Genomic DNA, 22,160 nt, shown 5'->3' with positions numbered 1-22,160 from the left:
TTGTTCTTGTATTTACTGCTCATTTCGATTGAACTTATTCATCACCTTGAGTTTGAAATGGAGAGGTTCAAAATAGGTTTGTATTTTGGTTTCTATCTAATAGGTTTGTATTTTGGTTTCTATCTAATAGGTTTGTATTTTGGTTTCTATCTAATAGGTTTGTATTTTTTTCATTGTTATCCTAAGTCTTTATATGGTGGAATATGAATTCACAAGATAAGATAAATGTGATAAATAAGATGAATTTTATTTTAGATGCCTTTTCTTCTTTCTTAGTTGTTATAAAACCAGTAAGATCCTGTGAATCATTTGAAGCAGGGATTGTGAAAGTGAGAGATGCTATTTCGCAAATACGGACGCTAGATTGAGCAAACCTTTCATGATAAGTAACAGTGCAAGTTCATTAAAGGAAAAACATTTAAAGAGTATATCGGAAGTATGGAAGAAGTATCAGGGAAAGTGTCATTTCGCAACAGTGTCACAGCTTTTTTTGTCACAACGGAAGTGTGAAAATGGTGGGCATAAGCGATAGAGATTTGATAAGTTTCCGGGTTTCTGGGGAGGAAATCTTTTATTATTATTATATAATTTTCGTGGCGATAACCTCTTTTCTTTTTGAGGTTCTATAGAGACCAAAATCGTGACTCTGTATCATCTTCCCTTGTACAGTTGACACACTTTTCTTTCAAAGTAAACAGAGTACCAAAATACAAGATAACATATTTTTAGCAATTAGGCAGCAATTATAAATAACCTACTGCTTTAAAAAACAATGTAATGTTTGTTTAATAATTTTTTTTTCTATTGAACATCTTATACGGCTCTAATGATTGGATCAAATTTTATATTTAGATATGATTTTGCTTTTTAAGTTTATCTATATAGGTGTCTTTCCAAAAAAAACGAGATTTTATACACAGAAATTTTTTTTTTACAACTAACTATTAGATTTTCTACTCTCATGTTGACAATGTCGTATAGCGCCTTCTCGGACCCCATTTCACCATGGTAGAATTAGTTGTAAGTTCAAAAATATAAGTAATGATGATAAACTTTAAAATGAATTCTGTAAATTAGCAGATAGTTTCAAATAACATGTTAAACTAAGTGCATTCATGATTTTTTTTTATTTAAATAACCAGTTTATACATAGGTAAGATTGAAAAATATTCATATGTAATCAGTTTGTAATTCGTATCTAAATATTCTCTCTCTCTAAAAAAAAAAAAAAAAAAAAAAAAAAAAACTGCCGAGCGGAGCTTGATTTTCCAAATATTTCCATTAATGAAAGTGAAATAGTTTTAAGCAAGTAAAATTCTTCAAAGAGTTTCATGTGGATTCATATCCCGATGTATGTATTTTTCTTGTATGCCTTCCATATTTCGTTCATAATGTTTTATTTTCAATTTTCATTACCTCGAAATCAGTGCATGTATCTATTGGTTAAGAAATCGCGTTCTATGAATAATACGTCTATAATCAATAATTATGTATCTGATATCAAGTATCTTAGTGTCTCTTATTTTTAAACACTTTCATTTTTTAAAGAATAATAGCTCTATCGATTTCATGAATCAAAAATAATTTTTACAAATAATTTTCAAGGTACGTATTTAAATAACATTTTAATTTGCAACTTTGAAAGAGAACAAAGGTTCGACCTTTTACTCACTCCTACACTAATGCATCATCAGGTGCATTCCAGAACAAACAATCGAAACCTAGTTATACCGCGGAATTTTAGCTCTGTTGTGCATTTAACCTTGAAAATTTTGGCAGCATTCCAATTTCGGAGTCCGAGGGAAAGTTTGTTGTCAAGGCGCTTCAATGGCAATGAACTCAGCTTATCTATTCCATTGAGAATAATACTATTTCACGTTGTTTATGAATGAAATTTATGAATGAATATTGTACTAGTACACCATGAGTTATTTAAAATATATATCATTCATAAAAATTTCTGACTGCTTTCGTTCTTCACTGCATCTCTATTAATCGTAAAATATGTGTGCATCTGCTGATGCTCAATAGGGACGATCGTTGAATCTAGATTAGAAATATGAAATTTGGAAATAACGTACTGTGAAGACTGATAAAGAAAACTTTTAAACAACTTCTTTGAAATTTTAATTAATTAAAAATTAAGCGCAATCGTGGTGTTTTGTTATTAATACTTTTGAAGATATTACGGAGCAAAAATGATTTCTACACGTTTTAAAAATCAAATAATTATCTTTTCATTGATTACAAATCAATTAAAGCAAAATTTTAATCTAAAAATTATATTAAAGTGAGCAAAATTCTATTTTAAAATATTTAATGAAGCTTAATTTAAATAACAAAAATAGATAAATAATAATAGAATATACACCATATATATTTGTAACAAAGCTTTAAGATGTGGTAAGCCAATTCAAACGATGTTCAACTGTCATGAAAATGTCTAATAGTTGATGTTGGTTCCTTTTTAAACATTGCTTCTCGTTTCCATTATAAAACTGTGCGAAAAAAATATGTTATCGCTTATTTTGGTTCAATGCTTTCCTTTCTTAATATAGTAAAATGAAACTTTTATTGAATCAATAAAAAAAACCCACACTATTATCTAAATTATGAAATACATTCGATAATACAAAGAAGAAAAAAACGTTAAGGCTGAATGATTCTTATTATGTTTCCTACTGAAATGTTTTAATTTTGCAAGAACTTATGAAATTAAGCTAAGGTTAATAACCATCACTTTCAAATTAAATTTAAATGCTTAGCGAGATTGTAACAAATTAAAGTGTCTAGAATCAATAAAAATGAATTCAATTTAAAGTCAGATTGCTAAAGCAGCCATTAAGTTTTATTGCATAAAGCCATATTAAATCATATTGCTCTATTCATATTGCCCATTCATATTGCTTAGATTCATGATTTGAAAAATAACTAGAAATCTATATATTCTAGCTTGCACTTTTGTTTTGCCGAAAAGGCAATTAAGTATTTAAAGCTTTGATATTACCTTGAAATAGGAAGAAAATAAAATTTTCATATTAATTCGTTTATAATGAATAAATTTATTATTTAAAATATTAGAAATATGTAATATTTTTATTACCTTGAAAAGATTCTTCTTAATATTGTTAGCATCTTTTATTTAAAAAAAAGAGAGAGAGAACGAATTAACTTATATAAATTTAAAGACTACAAAAATAATGTTATTAATACTTTGTTTATTTGTATATTGCAATACAATATCATTGGTTGAATGTATCAGTTAAAATTAACTGTTTTTCTTTTTTTTTATTAGTTTTTACACGATAAAGTTTTGTTTACTAATTTCTTTTTTCTTTTCATCAAATGATCCAGATAGTTGAGGATTTGGATATTGTACTTAAAAATTACAAGGTTAAGATGTCTGGAATATTAAGTAAAATCAAAACTTTAAATTAAATGCAAATCATTAATAAATTCTCTAAGTATTCTCTCGTAAAAGGACAAAAAAATATTCCAAAAACTAAAAATGAAATAAAAGCTTTATATTAGCAATCGCAAATTTCCTAGATCAACATTTATAAAAACAACATTCCGAAAATGAAAATTTCATCACTGAAGCAAAATTTTTTCATCTGAAATTTTACAAATTAGTTTCATAACGACTTACATAGGAAGTTTTGTCGAGGAAAAAGTTAAGATATAAATAACCTTTTGAAAACAAAAACAAAAATAAATAAATGAATAAATAAAAATTAAAAACAGTTTTTGGTAATTTAATAAAAGTTTTCACGTTTCATCAAAATGAAAATATAAATGTTATTTATATTTTCATTCATTTATTTTAAATGTTATTTATAATTTTTTAAATATAAATGGAAAACTCATTTTGAAAGCAGAAGAAACTAATGTAAACATTTAACCGAGTCTAAATTGAAACTACGATTTTATTGTTAAAGTCCGTATTAAAAAAATAATAAGGCTAATAAATGTAATATAACTTTATTAAAAAAAACTAAGGAAGAATTAAAATAAAATTTGTGCATTTCATTCTTCTTTATTTAACATTTAATAAAACACTTAATTAAAAAAATATTTTGATGATCAAAAGTGCTTATTATTTTTATCAAAATCAGTGGAAAAAATAGATGCATTAAATTCTAATTGAATTAATTTACAAACAAAGAAATGAACTATTTTTTTTATTTGTTGTATTGATAATGTTAATATAAAACCTAATATTTCGCAAAATATAGAAAAATTTTTTTTAACGATTTATTTATTTTTTCTAAAATTAAATAACCCGCAAAATATCGAATTTACTCCCTTATTTGCAAAATTTATCGTAATTTTTTATTTATCGTGATTTCGAATTGCAGTTGAAAGCAGCGGCTTGTTTGAACTTGAAACCAGCAAACAAAACAATACTAAAATAGGTGTGTCACTTTTTTTCCCCTCGCATTTTTACCCCTCTTACTCTCCTAATCTTCCCTCCGCTAAAAATGCGATCACCTTATCTCACCGCGCATGCGTACACGAAAGGGAATTTTCTCAGAGAAAATGGGACAGATGCATTTCGCGGGTTCTTGCACGAAGAGCGTAGTCCCGGAAATCGTCCGGATATTCTTCTGCGTGTTCTTTCATTATATAAGAACACTCGGAACGTCAAGGAGATTTCGAAAATTTTCAAAAACATGCTCGGAGGTCGTTCCGTAAAGTTCTAAACTTTTTACCGTCTTGATTTTAAAGTAATTTTCTGCTGTATCATTCCAATTGTTTAGCCGTTTTGATAACTAACTTTAAAGAACACGTTGATTTTTCGATTCTTGTTTTTATCATTTCGAATTTTTATTTTGATTTATACGTGCAGCATTTTTCAAGTAATTGCATTTCTGTACAACGAATAGACACGAAGTTGATCGCTGATAATTAATCACAAAAGTTGCTGCTGAGAAATGGAATGAAATAGAATTCCTTTTGTAATTTTTGCTCAACAATTTTTAATAGAAATTTGACTTTGGAATAATTTATAAATATTTGAATTTTTGATATCATTCTAAGTTAAGAATAAAATAAAATTGTGCATATAGCAAGCAACTTTGAGCTTTTTTTACAAAAAGTAATCTCACCAGCAAGCGCACATTTCAAACATGAATCAATCGTTGGTGGAAGAAGTTTTTCAGAGAGAAACAAGCCTCGGTGCCGTCGATTATGTTGTGATCGGTGCCATGTTTTTCATGTCATCGGGTATTGGCCTTTATTTCCACTTTTCTGGCGGGAAACAGAAGACGACCAACGAATTTTTGCTGGCCGGGCAGAACATGAGCATCTTTCCCGTTGCGCTGTCATTGATGGCAAGTGGTAAATCGGCTATTACTTATCTCGGTGTGCCGGCTGACATGTATGTGTATGGGACGCATTTTGCATTTGTTAATCTAGGAACTTCTGCTGGAGCTCTGGCTGCTGGTTATCTGTTCATACCTGTGTTCTTCAATACAAAGTCTTCTACAACTTACGAGGTAAGATATGTTTTATCATCTATAATTGCACAGTACAGAATTACACGCCGGACCGTTCAAAATTCGACCTATATGTTGCATCTTAAAAATTTGATTTTCGAATCCATTTGAATGAATCCTGTGTAAACAATGCCAGTATAAATGCAAAATAGTATTAATTGTTGATCTTCAAAATAATATTTAGAAAGGTTTTGCTTGAATAATGAATTTGAAAGGTTTTTTGGTATACAATTTGGAGTATTCAAAATATTTTATTGAATTTTGTTAATAAGATTGAAGGATTCTATATGGTTTAGACTGTAATTTTTTAAGAGCACATTTATTGACTTAGACCTAATAAAATATTATTTGCATCGTATAAATCTTTTTGAAATTAAAACTAAAATTGAATTTTATAATAAATCGGAGGAAATTTTATAGAATAATCTTTTAGGCTATTTTAAAAATTATAAAAAATTTCGATAATGCACCTGAGACTTCAATGCGAAAACTTACTTTTGTACTCAAAGAAACATGTTTTGTATCAGCAAGAAAGTTTTTGTACTAATTGAAGTTTTATCCCTTTGGTTTCAAATTAAAATTCGAATTTTAGGAAGCTGATAGAAATTAAAGAGAATGAATGTATTCTATAATGAATAAAGCGGTGTAAGGATTATATAAAAACAGAATGAATTTGAGTTGTATGACTCAAAATTTGAAGCTGAAAAATATTTTACTTGGAAGTCATTAAGATCAAGTTAATTAAAATATTTAATTGAAAGTTTTAATGACTATTAATTACGTCTAATTAATTGGTAGACAAAGGTAACTAATTTATTATTAAAGGCTTTCGATGATCGAATTTGATAATCATTTTTTAAAGCTCCGAAAGAACCTAGATTAATAGTTTTTAAGCTGCATAAGATTTTTTTTAAAAAATAGTAAATAATAGAGTATAACACAATAAAATATTAACTTAAATCAATTTTAGCAATATTTTTTTATTTATTATTTTATTTATATATATTATATATATATAATTTTATTTATTTATTTATATATATTATATATATATAATTTTATTTATTTATTTTTATCTATTTTTAGCAATAATTTAAGTAAAATTTGTAGCATATTTTAGGGAACAAATGCGCACTATTAATATTCAATTATTGCATTCTTTTTTATATGAGCATTCGATCCCCAAATCAATAATTTAAGCACGCTCACTCACTTACTCAATGGCGCGAAAATCAAATCAATTTTTCATTTGAACTACCTTTGAAATTCTCTAGCTGCTCGAAAATCGATTCCCGATTTGAAGTTTTCATCTTATAGTGATGTTAATTAAATATATTTTAGATAGAATCGAGGAAATAATTCTAAATTTATATATTTTAAAATTATTTAGAAGATTTAATAAGATGACCCTACTATTGCTGGATGGCTTAAAAGATCCTAGATGGCTTTTAAAAACAAGATCAAGTCATTTTTGCTATTTGGAACAGTTGACCTAATATTTATACACAGTTAAGAATTGAAACATTTAGTTTTTTCCGATTTTCGAACCGACATACGTATTTTTGCGAACTTGTTCAGAAATGAATTTTATTACAAAAAACAATCAGATAAAGAATGACAGTCTGAAGTCTTGTTTAAAAAATAATGCCGTATGTCCCAAGAAATCCAGCAACGGAAATCTCATTAAAACTGTATGTTCTGATTATTTATAAATTATATCTTTTATTTTCATTATTCAAATATATTAAAACATTTCAAATTACATATTATTTGAGAAAAATAAATATGTTTTTATGTAAAAATATTAATGTTTATGCCTTAATAATTATTTCTTAACAAATTGACGCTTAAAAAATTGCGCTGAATTTCTTACTATGTAATTTATGAGGTCACCCAGTGACCCCAAATAAATTACATAGTAAGAAATTCAGCATGGAAGCCAAGGTGTTAATCGTAATTATGACTATTGTGACTTTAATAAACATTTAATTGCAACGTATTTTATAATGGCACCTTACAAAGCTAAAATGAGGTTACTGAAGCAATAGCAATAAAAAAAAAAAGACATTTAAGGTCAAACTTTCAGAAATGTGTATTTTATAATTCAATCTTGCTTGATTTGTTATAAAATATAATTCTAGAAATGGTAATTTTTATTTGTAAAAATATTATTTATAATGTATTAAGAAGTGCTATTATAAATCCATAAAATTATTGACACCATGCCAAAAATCATTTTTAAGAAAAAATGAATTTTTTTCCCATTTTTATTTTTTTTTAAATTTAAAACTAATTAAATTTGTTGAAATATCTAATACTCATTTTTATAATAATCATTTTTATAAAGGTCATTATAAAAATTCATATGAAAAGAAATTTTAAAGCTGAATTATTATGCTCAGAGAGTAAACAGAGATTAGAGTACAGAATTGTTTGCAAGTTCCGTGGTCCATCACAAAGTTTTTTATTGTTAAATATCACAACAAACATCAAAGTTCCTAAAATAACAGGTCAAAAACATAAAAATTTAAAACATATATAAAAATATGATATCGGCTTAGTTTATAAAACTGATTTCATCTTGATTATCTATCGTCGGTATTATATCTTGCTTCGAATCTCTTTATTGAGGATTTTAGTAATTAGATTATTGCTTCTAAATTTTTGTTTAAAAATTTATTTTTTGAAAATTTGAACTGAATAAATTTAAACTTTGAATACTGAAATTTTGAACTTAAACAAATTATTTTCTATCCATTTTGAAATAAATCCATAATTAATGAAAAAAATCTAATCATGCAAAATAAATCCATAAATTTGCTTGAATTAAACATAATTGATATATAAATTCAATATCTATTTAGATCGGATTTGGTTATTTTGAATTGTGGTCAGATGAAGACATCTAAACTGACATCCACTCGATAACCACGTCGTACCTTTAATGAACATCAAACCCACATACACGTCTCAGTTGCGATGGAGTTTTGTATAGAATCTTTAAATTCTAATCTTTTAACTAAACTTTATAAAAATAGCCGAATCATCTTATCTAAAGGGCTTTAAAATCTTTGTCTTTATTTATTTAATTGTATCTCACCTATGGAGTAATAATATAAAATCACACACTTTCGAGTCGATTAGTTTTCGAACCATTAGAGGAAATTAGTTTTACAGGGGGCCTAAGGCAAACTATACTGAAACAAGGCCAAGGCAACTCGAACCAACAATCATCTCTTATCAGTTGGGAATGAAAAGGGAGGATGAGGCAGTGGGTCTTTTGAAAGTGCTTGGTTTGCAGATTCGTTGGAGATTCGCGGGGAACTACACATTTGCATTCATTGAAAACAGATAGAATTTGGTTTCGCGGCAAACCAAAAAATTCCATCTACAAATGAATGCTGATCGTAATTGGTTTGCGATACATTCGGCATCCAAATGTAAAGAGGCTTTAATATCCGAAAGGAAATGAAATTATATAAGGATATAATTATATACAGGCATTAAAATTATAGTATCATTCAATACGAGGCGAGAAAGCATTGTTCTTTTTAATTGTGGAAAAATTAAATCAATATATGCATAAAACAATAACTACAGATATTTGTATAAATCCTGTGTGGTTGATAAGGGAAAAGTTAGCTTAGTATTTATACTTCTCGTTGATGTGGCGGTGGAAATTTGGAGAACAGAATACAGGATAATCCTGATAATCTTGATCCTAGTAATCTAACTAGATTTAGGAAAACTGACTTTTACGGCATTAAATTAATCTTGCATTTGAAAATAAGCTTAATCGCAGATAGAAACAAATGCCTTATAGGACATAGTGATATCCGAAATAGCATTGATATGTGAAAAGAAACTGAGATTGGTAAGATACATAAAGTTAATGAACGGAGGTTCAGATAATGCTATGCAGTATATTTTGCCAGGAACGAAGTTATCAGTAATAAAATGAAATATCCATTTATTTTAAGTAATTAATCGTATTACGCCGGGTTAAGGCAAAATTTTTATCGAAGCAATCATAGCAAATTGCTTAGTCCTCTCTTAATAGCGTGAGCTTCTTGAACTGGAAGTCATGAGTACAAGACCCTGTTTTATGAAAGATTCGCAGTATGCATTGACGAGTATTTATCAAATCTATTGCTGGTGTGGCATGAAAGTTTGGAGACATGTTATGGTCTCGCCATTGTCAACTGACAATGATTCAAAATTATAAATCTTTCTCAATGTCTCACGTAGCTTCAAAACGGGATATTAATATACTTGATTCAGCAAAATTCTAATCTTTTCATATTTTATGCTCTTTGTATTCTTTGCTCTGTTGTGATGATATTCAATAGGATACAAGTTTCGGAAAGTACAAATTGTTAACACGTACTTTTAATATAATTATTTGTTGATTATGAAATTCAGAATTTCAGTTATACAAAACAATGTAAGATGGAACCGACATTTGATGTATGTGGTTTCTCTCTAAATCCCAGAATGGTAAAAGGAAAAAAAAAAATTCTATCTTCAATTTCTATGAAATCCTTATGATTAGATCTTGTTTTAGCGTTGAAGAATATAGGAAAAAAAAAACTTATATCTCATCTGGTAAAAAGACTGGCACCTGTTTCATATAAAAATAAAAATGTGTGTATATTGAATTTAAATTTTGAAACTAAATCAACATAAATATAAGAAATATGTCCTGGAAGTCCTTGTGTGTGGGTGTTCAGAAACGATTAATTTTATTTCGAACTTTTGACGTTTCACTTGGCATAGAGTCCAGTTCTTTTTGAAGTAATTATCTTACTGAATTAAATTTTAGAAATAGAATTTAATTTTTGCGTTCAAGTCGTAAAATAGGAAGTAAACTAAAGTAAACAAAAATATATGGTGCGCTTGATTTAAATGAAAAATGTTCTATATTTCAATTATATTCTTGTCCTAAATTCAAGAATAATGTTATTCAATCTTATATAAAATATAGGAACTCGATTGCATAATAATGAAGACTAAATAAAATTGCAAAAATGTTAATGCTAAATAATGAAAATATTTATTACAAAAATATTTAAATAATGTTCATTTCTTCTAAAATATATCTATTTTCTTAAATTGTAAATAATTGTTATAAATCATTTTCCAGCTTTAAATGTTTTATTTTAATCCCTTAAATCCGACGTTTGCAAGATCAAAATTATATATCCAATGTAAAAATAGTTTATTCGACAATAACCCGTGAAAAAATAGGATTTATTTACCTAATAGAGAATAAAGGACAATTTATGGCCGTTAGGTTGAAAAGGTTAAAAGACTAAATCCTTTATAAACTTCTTGCTTGTAGTTCTAAATGTTTGTAATTGTGATAGAAAAGGACGAATGAAAACAAAATTTTAAACTAAGTTTTAATATTCAATGCTTCAAAAAATTTCATGTCGAAAAATCGGAAGCCTTATACAGTTCTTGTCATTCTTGTAAAAGAGAACTGAATATAATATTTACAAAAATGGCCTAGAACAAAATATTAAAATAAACTAGGTACCAAACTTCTTTATTTATTAAAAAAAATCAGACATAATGAGAAGCAATTAAGGATCAAGTAACATTTTGTGAATTTAGCTTTCGCTTTCGTTTAAGTCTTTGGAAGATTGTTTCTTGAATAAAATTGAAAAAAAAAGTTCTATCCGTTGTACAAAAAGTTTTCCATATGGTGCAATAGTTAATAAAGCAAGTTTAAAAGCTTTTTTTGCAAAACAATTCTGACTTCAAACGGAATATCTTTGAATGGCGCTTAACTGCACAAAATTACATAAACTTTTAAATGTAATTTACCATATAACATTAAAAAAAGAATGTTCCCTGCAGAAAAAAGTCTTTGAAACTCATTTTTTAATAATTAATTACGAATTTATTTAATTCAAATTTGAGATTTTTTAGTTAAAATAATTAAAAAAAAAAAAAAGATATTCAGGAAGTCCAGGCTTATCGAAATCGTAACTTGTAGTTTTTAATTTTTTTAATAATATATAATATGAAATATTTGCTTGTGTCATTAACAAAATTTCAAATTAAAAATTCTGATTAAAATACATTATATTTGTTTCAAACTAAAAATATTGAATAAGATGCATTAAATTAGAATATATTTGCAAATGAAAAGAGCTGTTATATAAAAAGATATTCCATAGGCCACGAATAAACTGTTTTTATTCTGCTTACATAACCTGTTTTTGTCTCTAGTTACATAAACTCCGAGTCCCCTCAAGCCTGAAAACTTTTTTTAGGCGGGAAAAAAATTTTCTCACTTGTCTTGGAATTCGAGATTCTTGGGTGCGATTTTCTTCTTTTGGTTATGTCAAAAGAGCATCCATTAATCACTTTTTTGTCAACATTTGACGGTTAATTAAAATCCTTGAAATTCTTAAGAAACTAGACATAATGTTGCCTCTTTTTTACAGAGTTATTAATGAAAACAATATAATAAAATAAATTGTAGCTGTTTTTGGTTCTGCCTTCCGAAAATACAGATTAACGAATCGCAAATGTGAAATTTACAAGAGAACTTTCTAAAATTTGTTTATTAAATCTTTCAATAAACCTTCTCGCATTTATTATTGAGCCTTAAATCATAAAACTGAAATTTTTATAACGTTTATTGCTTTTTGAATTAAAAAAAAGTATAGGAAGATGCCTTTTACAAGAGAATTATCTCTGCCATTTGAATAAATCGGACAAAATGCTTTATACCTTTGCATAATATAGCGAAAGTACAGTAAGCTAATGTGGCATTCTATTATTAAATCAGCGGGAGTGAAATGCAATTTTAATTGAAATGTAATCGGTGCCCACATTAAAATATAGGCATTGAATAAAGCCGTGAATGCCTTTCATGGAACTAGCAAACAATATTTACACAACATTGCTTTTTGGAAATGAATGCAGCGTTTTCAAAGAGTCTATCATGCGATCTTTGACAATCTTTTTTAGCGACGAAATGTTGCTATGTGCTTAATAACAAATTACCGAAATTCGAGGGGCCTCGGTGGCCTGGTGGTAAGGTCACGGCTTGTGAGCCGTAGCGTTTCAGGTTCAAGACCGATTCCTCCGATCTGTTGCACGTTAAATCTGTCAGGGTCAAACATCCTCCCGCTGGTGGGGTGCAGTGTGGAGAGGGGAGTGCCAACTCAGGTGTCGTACTCATCATCTGATCGTCATCTATATGCAATTAAAATTTCCATTTTCAGCTAGTGCAATCGAGACCAGAAATCAAGTGAAAGAAGGCAATGGCCTGGTGGTAAGGTGTCGCCTTCGGAACCGGAGGGTTCGAGTTTCAAATTCTGACCCGACTCCACCGAAGAACCGTCGTGTAAGCGGGTCTGTCTAGGTCAAACGTCCTCCCGCTCGTGTGGTGTGGAGAGGGGATTACCAGCTCAGTTGTCGTCCTCGTCATCTGACCGCGGTTCAAAATAACGAGGTCCGTCCCAGAATAGCCCTAGTGTTGCTTTAAAACGGGTCGTTAATATAAATAAACTACCGAAATTCGAATATAAAATTTCGTCGACTTTTTTTCAATTAATCGCAATCAAAATTTAACATAGACATGCACAACATCCTAACTGAATTTCATTTATTTAGTCAGGAGGGTGTGAATCATTGTGTTCTCGAATTATTGCATTTGCATTCAAGAAACTATAGCTAGACGGTCAACCCTTTGCCAATTTAAATTTAGAATTTCATAAGAACCTATACTTTAGATGTGTTCTAAAGCTTAACTATTCACATTTTGTAGTTACCCGATTCTCTTGCATACGAACAGCCGGACACGATTCTTCTGAAGGGATTTCGATCAAAGAATATAAATTAACAAATGTTATGTAAAATTTATATACCAAATTTTATACGTCTAGCTCAAAGTGTTTTTGAGTTATCATTTACATATACAGATTTTTAAAAAATTTCCCGAACTGCGTTTTTTGTACTCATGGTGGCCTGAAATGTGGAGATGCATCAAAATTTGGAATTCGAAATTTTGATCATTAGAATACTCCGTTTGTATATTTTATGTACGAAAAAGTAACAACAACAACAATAAATAAATAAAAATGGTCATAGCGTCCCTCACTTCCAACATAATTTTATTTTATAATTTATTTTCTTATAGTTAATTATCAAGAATTTTTCTCAGATATTTCAGATTTATATTTGGTTAATCATATATTATCGAGTTTGTATTAAGCAAATGTATCTTTTGGTACATACTATTATTAAAATATCATTATGAGAGAAATCTACATAATTGTCTCTTCCACGACAGCAGTTTTCAAACGCAAGCATCCTAATCTCGTTTACATAGTTTCAACTTATGAGTCCCAGTTACATAAATTATTCCGATTAATGGTCCTGAAAACTGTGCGTTTAAATTTGAAATCCAAGCATTTTAATAGCTTTTTTTTTTTTTTTAAGGAAATTGTAAGGTTATTAGGAAGTAATTTACGTACAAAAATAAAAATTGTGAAGTAGTATACTTGAGGTACATATCGGAGCTAATTAGTATGCAGGATGAAAATAATAAAACTTTTATCTCATAAAACAATAATATTAAGCTTTAAGGATCTACTTTGAATTGATAACTTTTAACAGCAATTATATGAACAGCATCTCAATTCAGTTTGAAATAATACGGCCATTATTTATCTCGAGTTGTTAGTTTAAGATGGACATTTTATGACGAATGAATTCGAAACTGCCAACTTGGTATATGACGCATAGATTGAAGTAACAGCACACAAACATGTATAGTATATAGTTGTGATCTCATGATAGGCTCAATTTCGTCTTTAATATGATACATTATTTTTGCAGTCATTATGTAAAATCACTTAAGATAAATATTTTATTTTACATTTTTATGAGTAAAATATTTTCTCAAGTCTTCTTTTTTCTTAAACTTACGCAATTACTAATGCAGTGTTTGCAGGATATCCAAACAATGTTAAATAGATGATGAAAACAACTTTCGAAAATTATCACTATGGTGAACAGTAAGATAAGTTTATTGTTCCTCAAAAAATCGGCTTTTGAAAGGAAAAAAACCGTTTTCATATATTAAAGAAACTTTTTTAAAAAAACAAATTCTAAACTTTAAATATATTTATTGTTGTTTAATAGCTGCTTTAAAAGTTAACTAGTTTCTTTATTATATTGCACTAGACTATTGATGGTCAGTTGTGTAGTGATGGGTTTTATTTGCCATTCAATAAAAATTATGCACGTCTTCTTGAAACATGTAGAAAATTTGAAAATAATTTGTTGTTTTAACACTTCATATTACATAATTGCTAACTGAAATTAAATAATGCTTTATTAGGATTGTTTTAGAATTAAATCTATTAGTAACGGATTAAAACTTCTTAAAGTTTTTTTTTATAATTTGTTTTAAAATTGAAACCAAATAATAAATTGAGATTTGAAAAAAAAAATTGCTTATTTGCTGGTGTAATCAGAAAGTAATTAATCAGTTTTTCTTCTGTGAATTGAAGAAAAAAACATTAACATGAAGGCGTCAGCTTTGACTTCATTATTCTAAAAAATTCATTAAAATTTCCTTATTCTTAAAATATCTGTTAATTTTATAACATGAAATTCTACAAAAGTAATTTTTTTTTCAAAATAATGTAATTTTTATTCCATCTTAATAATCAGAAAATTTTAAAAAATAGTTTGTTAAAAAAAAAAGTGTTGGATTGAAAGCAATCAAATTTCATTTCCAAACAACGTTGGGTATTATCCTGCAAAATAATCGGTATTTACTTATAATATACCTAAGAAACCATTTAAACGGTTACGATACTTTTATTAAAAGTTCAAAAAATAATTATTATAAAGAAATTCGAAACAATTTAATGGCAAATACCATTAAATCAATCAATTTGGAAATTATGTAGTGTACAGCAAGTAAATACCATGAAATTGTTCAATTCACTCAAAGATGATAAATTCTAACAAAAAACATAAATTTTATGATGACGAAAATTTAATAAAAATTGTTAATAGGCCATAATTCACAAACTTATTGTAAAATATCATCAACTAATTTAGTTACATAAATAACCTTGTGTGATTGTCTTTTCTTACATAATATTGTAACACTAGAAGTATGTTTTTCTTAATTACTTTTCGTTGACCCTGGGTGTAAATTAAAGCACGCACATAAAATATTTTGGCCTGACACATTTGGTGCTCAAAAGCTCATTATTAATGGCGATCAAACTTCACGCATTTCTTGGAGTAATAAAATAAAACATTAAAGAAAGAGGCTCACAGTGAGATTAGAAGAAATTTTCACGAAAGCCCTTCTTCAAAATAAATTGTTAATTCCGTGACTCAATTTCATGAATGTTTCTTTAAAAAGCAATAACAAATAAACTATTTTTTTTAAAAAAAATTTACTCGTATATGACGTGTACAAAGAGAAAGTACTGTAAATGTAGAAAAATTCTTATTTTGGATTTTGAGGAATCGCTGCTATTCGAAAAACTTCCTGAGTTCGAATAGCACATTTTTAGAATCATTTCCTTGTGTCACAGCGTATAAGGGGCCGCGATGGCTTGGTGGTAGGAACCGGAGGGCTTCAGGTTCAAGAACCGATTCCCCGATAAAAAACTGTCGTTTAAGCCGGTCTGGTGCACGTTAAATCTGTCTGAGCCAAGCGTCCTCCCGCTGGTGTGGCGTGGAAGCTTAAAGAAGAGATTCCAGCCCAGGTGTCGCCCTCGTCATCTGACAGTGGCTCAAAATTGCGAGGTCCGTCCCAAAATAGCCCTAGTGTTGCTTTAAAACGGGATGTTAACCTGTTAACTGAGTGTGACGAAATATTTCAATGCAAAACGAATTGACTATGAGTTAATTACCCAGTTAACAGGTTAATATAGCTAAACTAAACAAAAAACGTTTTGAGCAAGACGGACGAAATTTGATATCGGATCATTACATAAAATTTGTAGATATTCATCAAATTTCAAACAAAATCCAATTTCAGCACATTTGTCAATCCGAGTGCAAATGAATGCGATAATTATAAGAGATAATTACATAGAGCTGGATAAATATAATTTCATACATAGTTTTTACATCTAAAATATAGCTTCTTGTAAAATTTTGAACCAAATCTACAAAGACATTGACTGTTCGTCGGTTTGTACATTTGAAAACATATAAATGCAGTAACTCAAAATCGCAGCGACCTTGCCTGTATGAAACTTCGTAAGTAACCTTTTTAACCAATAATTGTATTTCTGCGTCATATTTTTGTTTTTATCAGTCATATAAAGGCCTCCAAAACGCGTTTCTCCCGCTCATGTGCGGAGTTCTAAAAATAAACACTTGAGCACTTCTGGCTTTTACGACTTTGCTGAAGGGTCCATAATTTCTATGACTGAAGGTGGAGAATGACACCTTTATTAGGTGATATGCGATAAAGTTCCGGGAATACCACCCCTGCTGATTTCAATTACAAATGCATGAACGTTTATTTAAATGTTGGAATGGTTTTTAATTATACAGAAAACTGAAAAATGTTCTTTGGTTGTCACATTTTTACATTGAAATAAATGCATTTTTTAAAGAAATTTGTTTATATTTAATTAATACTTTTTATTATTAATTTGTAATTAATTTTTGTTAATAATGGATATAGTTTTCAGGGCACTGCATAACATGTATGCAGTTCCCTGGTGTATTTATAATTGTTTTGAAGTATTAAAAATGCCGGCGCCCTGGCATAGCGATAGCGTCTTCCCCGCGATCTGGGAGTAGCGGGTTCGAGTCCCGGTTCGAGCATGGTGTTGTTCTTCCCCCAGTGTTCTATCTGTGACGTGCGTGAAAGAGCCCCCCCCCCCCCTTTATACCAGAGGTTGTGCAAGCGATTGTGAGTGTCATCTTCATATGAGCGGGTGTTTAGGGGCCTTTACCTTTAGAAGCTACTGCACAAACTCGGCTTAAATTGCTGACTTTGTCAGTGGGCTTGCCTATGACAAGTGCATAAGTAACAACAATTATTAAAAATTTTGGCTAAGGATGCAAAATTTCTTTAAAAAAGAGAAACCAGTTTTTTTTTTTATCTCTCTCAGCACATATGCAATGCCCTGGAATATTTTTAATTGTGATAAAGTACTAAAAATTTTGACTAAGTGTACAACATTTCCTTAAGAGGTGAGAAATCGGTATTTTTTAAAAAAAATCTTTCAGTATATATGCATTGCTCTGAAATATTTTTAATTGTGATAAGGTATTCAAAAGGTTGAATAAGGATGCACAAGAGAGGAGAAACTAGTTTTGTTTTTAAGGATATTAATTATAAATATTCACGAAAACAAACAATCGGGCAATGACGTTTCAGTTTTAGTCTGTAAAAAATGCTTCATTGTGAGGCAATGGCTTAAAGTTCATTACCTCTTGAATACTGTAGGATTGCATTCATTCATTTCTAATTACCTTTACAGGCAGAAAATTTCTCAAACATTCTTTTGAAAGAATATTCTAAAGTATGTGCTTCTAATCTTGCAATAGAATTGGAAAAAACATATAAAAAACAGTATCTGTAAGCATAATTCACAATAATTACAGGTAACAGGTTTCCCGCAACCGTGTTGCGATATGAAAATTCGTTGAAAATGAAAGCAAGCTGAATTTATGATTATCCTCGGTTAATAAATACACAAATAAAAGTCCAGAGTTCTTGGAAAACATTTATTTTTCTGTTGGAAATAAATTTAGTGTTTTTAGGTTGAACGGAAGACGAATTCTTTGTAAACAGAATACAAAAACATTCCTGTCGGCAGGCTGGAAGGCAAAGGTAGCCTTTTACATCTAATTTACTATCTGGCAACATAAATTACTGATGTTAGAAACAGACAAAATTAGGGCTTGGAGATCACTTTTCAGCCTCTAACTTCTAAGATAAGGCAGTTATTGAAGCACTTTAAATGCAAAAGTTGTTCATCTTAATTAGACGCTAATTTCGCTAATTGGATTTATTTATTTTTTATTTTCAATAATAAGAAGGTTATAACGAAATGAAAATTTCAACCTCCACATTTCCACCCCTTTTTGGCTAAATGGGCAAAGTGTTATAAGCATGCATATATAATATAATATAGTGTGTGTGTGTGTGCGGATGTGTATGCATATCTGTGTACATGTGTGTGTGCGTGCATATATGTGTGTACATGAGTGTGTATATATACTATATATATTATATATGATGCTTTTGAACGAAATGTGGTTTTGGGTTCTAGGGAAAGATCGGTGAAGAACTGAAGATATTTTCTCGAAGTTTTGTCATGAGAACCATTACAATAGATAGTCTACCTATACCTAAAAGAACGCCCCAAGGATTATAATGTCAACAGCGAATACGAAGTTGATATGCTTTAAGTTGTGGTTTTGGCATTTTAGTTAATCTCAATATAGATGATTCAGTTTTACACTGATATTTTTGAAAATAATTCACATTCTAATGCAACAAAATTAGATTGTACCAATAATTACTTGTTCCTATGAATGGATTCCAAGTATACAGGTCAAAGTATATGGTTTTGGATATAATGTCCCTCAAATTTCCTCCCGAGTCACTTGACTTCAATTCCATTTAACATTGAAACTCATGATCAAGGTGTTAGATTCATATAAATTTCTACTGAGAAAGGTTTAATAACTATTCTTAAAGAAATACTGGACCCCATATGGAGACCACAGATAACGAATCTTGCTAAATTAATTACATAGAATTCTTTTCTGCTCATTATGTGAATACTTTGCCCTTCACAATATGATGGATTTTTTTGTCTTTATTTTATTCAGGTATTCAGCGGAGCAAATTAATGTAATTTTTTTTAGTTTAGTTATATTAACGTCCCGTTGTAAAGCAACACTAGGGCTATTTTGGGACGGACCTCGTAATTTTGAACCGCGGTCAGATGACGAGGACGACACCTGAGCTGGTACCCCCCTCTCCACGCCACGCCACACCACACCAGCGGGAGGACGTTTGGCATGACGGATTTAACGTGCAACAGACCCCCTTACACGACGGTTCTTCGGTGGAATCGGGTCTCGAACTTGAAACGCTACGGCTTAACTAATGTAAATTGAAATGAAAACTGTAGAATATACACTTTTACGCATATTTATTCACATTGTACAATTTAGTTTGATATTTATCAACGATTGATACTATTTAAATAATTATTTCATACAGTATTTTTATATAACAGTTTATATTTTGAAAAATTTCATGAAAAAAAAACTTTAATATTATGTATTAAATTATAATCAGCTAATTTCTTAGTTATCAATAAAAAGTAATTATATGGCTAAATTTTCTTTAAAAAGAAGACAGTTGTAAAAATGTAATGGTAAATAGAAACTTAAAAATGTCAGACATTTCTAACAAAATATTGGCAATCGCATTAATATTTTGTCAGGGAAATATTATATTGTTTAACTCTTTTTTGCCGATTCCAGTGCTTTCGGAATTGATATAACCTAAAATATTACTGTTTCTAAAAAAAAATTACTAAAAAAGTAAGTGCTCTAGTAGAAAACAATTCAAAATAATGTTCCATAATAAGAAAGAGAAAGCGAAATTTCAGAATACAAATTAATATGCATTAAAGTAAGGTTCAAAAAATTCTAACTTCAGTTCCACTTTCCAAGTCCTATTCCAAAGGTTATTACTATGCAAGCTGTAGAATCTCGAAACGATTAACGGAAAAATTATTCTTACTGATAGACGTATTAAAAACATTGAAATAAAATTAAGTATACTTTTTGATTGAAAGAAAAGTTGCATAGAAACGTTTAAAAGACATTTTAAAATCATTTCCAATAAATTGGAAAATATTTTCATTCAGAGAAAATGGTTAATTTTTTTTCCTCTTTAAAATCTAGGTATTAAATTTGCAAATAAAATTTCGTCTTGAATAAAAATTATACGTGGTAAGAGAAAACAGATAAATATGGTTTTAATATGATGAAGCATTATAATTCGTAATTGGTTTCCTCGAACTTAAAAAAAATTTAGTGAAATATTGCGCTGTTTGCTTGGTTATTATTATAGTCAAACTTATTTTGATGCGTTCCAATTTATTTTGAGATATTTTGTGAGATATATAATTAATCAAAATGCAGAATATGAATAAAAAGTAATGAAATTGTTTAATAAAAAGCAATATATAGACCACCAAATGTTGTATCATCGCATTACAAAATCTATGTTCGTGCCGTATAATTTACAGATTATATGTATACAAAAAATAATTTTTTACATGTAAATTTTGATATTTTGCTACATATAATATTTAATATAAAGAATAAAGAATCCGAAATGTTCCCAGGCGTATATTGATTATTGCCTTATTTGGAAAAACAATTATTATAGCTATTAATCCATTACTTTGAATAATTTTGTACGTGTTATGTTCTTTATATCTTTCCTACTTATCGCAAAAAAATAGGTTTTTCACAGGCAATATATTTTATAATAACTAATGTAGATTCAAATATTTTGTACGGGTTCTATCCACAGCATAAAAACTAGTTAGACATTTAAGAACCGCCGAAAATGGACTCCTCTGAACTTTCCTTGCATTCTCTCTAATAAAGTTGTTATCCTACGTCTCTCGCATAAAATATGTCCCGAGAGAAGCCTCGAATGCCACCAGGGTGGGTTCAGAATTTTGTTTTTAAATACCCTCATATGAGCGTTCTGAGCTTCTTATTAAAGTATAGAAATTTAAAAACAAAATTGACACGAAACTAAAATTTTGGTAACAAGATCACATATAAAAAATAATTTATTTAAGTTATTCCGGTTTTGAATTATAGTGATTGAAAAAGGGCAAGAATTCAGTAAAAAAGAATGAATTTTAACGAGTCTTTACAATCCGAAGATCTCCCTGTATTCAGAAAGCATATTTTTGAAATCGTGTTTGTCTCTGAACACGATAAAAAAGAAACCTCTTTGAGATAGGTAGATGAAATTTTGATATGATATCATCAAATTTGCAGATTTATATCAAACTTTCAGTGAATTCCATTGTTAGTATATTTATCTGTCTAGCCATGTGCAGGAAAATATGATAATTACAAAACGCAAAGAGATAAATAAAATTACATGCAAGAATTCAAAAGAAAATTCTGTAGAAGAAAATTTCAAAGAAAGAAACGGTATCATTTACTATTCAACGTTTGTAACTGGATTAGATTAAAAAAAATCCTCACGTAACAGCTACTAATTGATGAGTAGCTAAGAATAGCATTTCTGGACACCTGAAAAATTCCACTTGTTAACTACATAATTCATAAAATAAAAAAATTTAAAAAATCACTGTAATCAAGATTGGAAGTTAACCTTGCTAGAAAAAAACTTTTTAAACAACATTTTGTATTTTTCACCATAATAGCCTAAAAGTTTTATTTAATATTTTTTTGCAATAAAAATTCTATTTTAAATAAAACCATGATTTCGCAATTTTTTGTTTTTTTCTGTGAAAGAGGACACTGTACTGAATTTCCATTATAAAAAAAACATAAATGAAGGACTCTTACATCTGTTTATAGAATTTTTGATTTAGAAATTTGTATTTATCATTTGTAGCAATTAAAAAA

General features: G+C 28.9%; 1 protein-coding gene across 1 annotated transcript in view; it reads left to right on the top strand.

Moving 5' to 3' along the window:
• The first annotated feature begins 4,554 nt into the window (after window positions 1-4,554).
• The window catches only part of LOC129968553 (putative sodium-dependent multivitamin transporter), a 44,778-nt gene continuing 27,172 nt past the window's right edge, over window positions 4,555-22,160 (top strand). Inside the window, exon 1 of the mRNA XM_056082566.1 lies at window positions 4,555-5,498. Within this exon, the coding sequence (XP_055938541.1) occupies window positions 5,130-5,498 (369 nt within the window). The 5' untranslated portion in view covers window positions 4,555-5,129. The remainder of the gene's footprint in view (window positions 5,499-22,160) is intronic.

Source organism: Argiope bruennichi, chromosome 1 (genome assembly GCF_947563725.1).
Source record: "Argiope bruennichi chromosome 1, qqArgBrue1.1, whole genome shotgun sequence".
Taxonomy (NCBI): Eukaryota; Metazoa; Arthropoda; class Arachnida; order Araneae; family Araneidae; genus Argiope; species Argiope bruennichi.
Note: the sequence above shows the minus strand (reverse complement) of the source record. Positions and strands in the feature narration are given on the sequence as shown.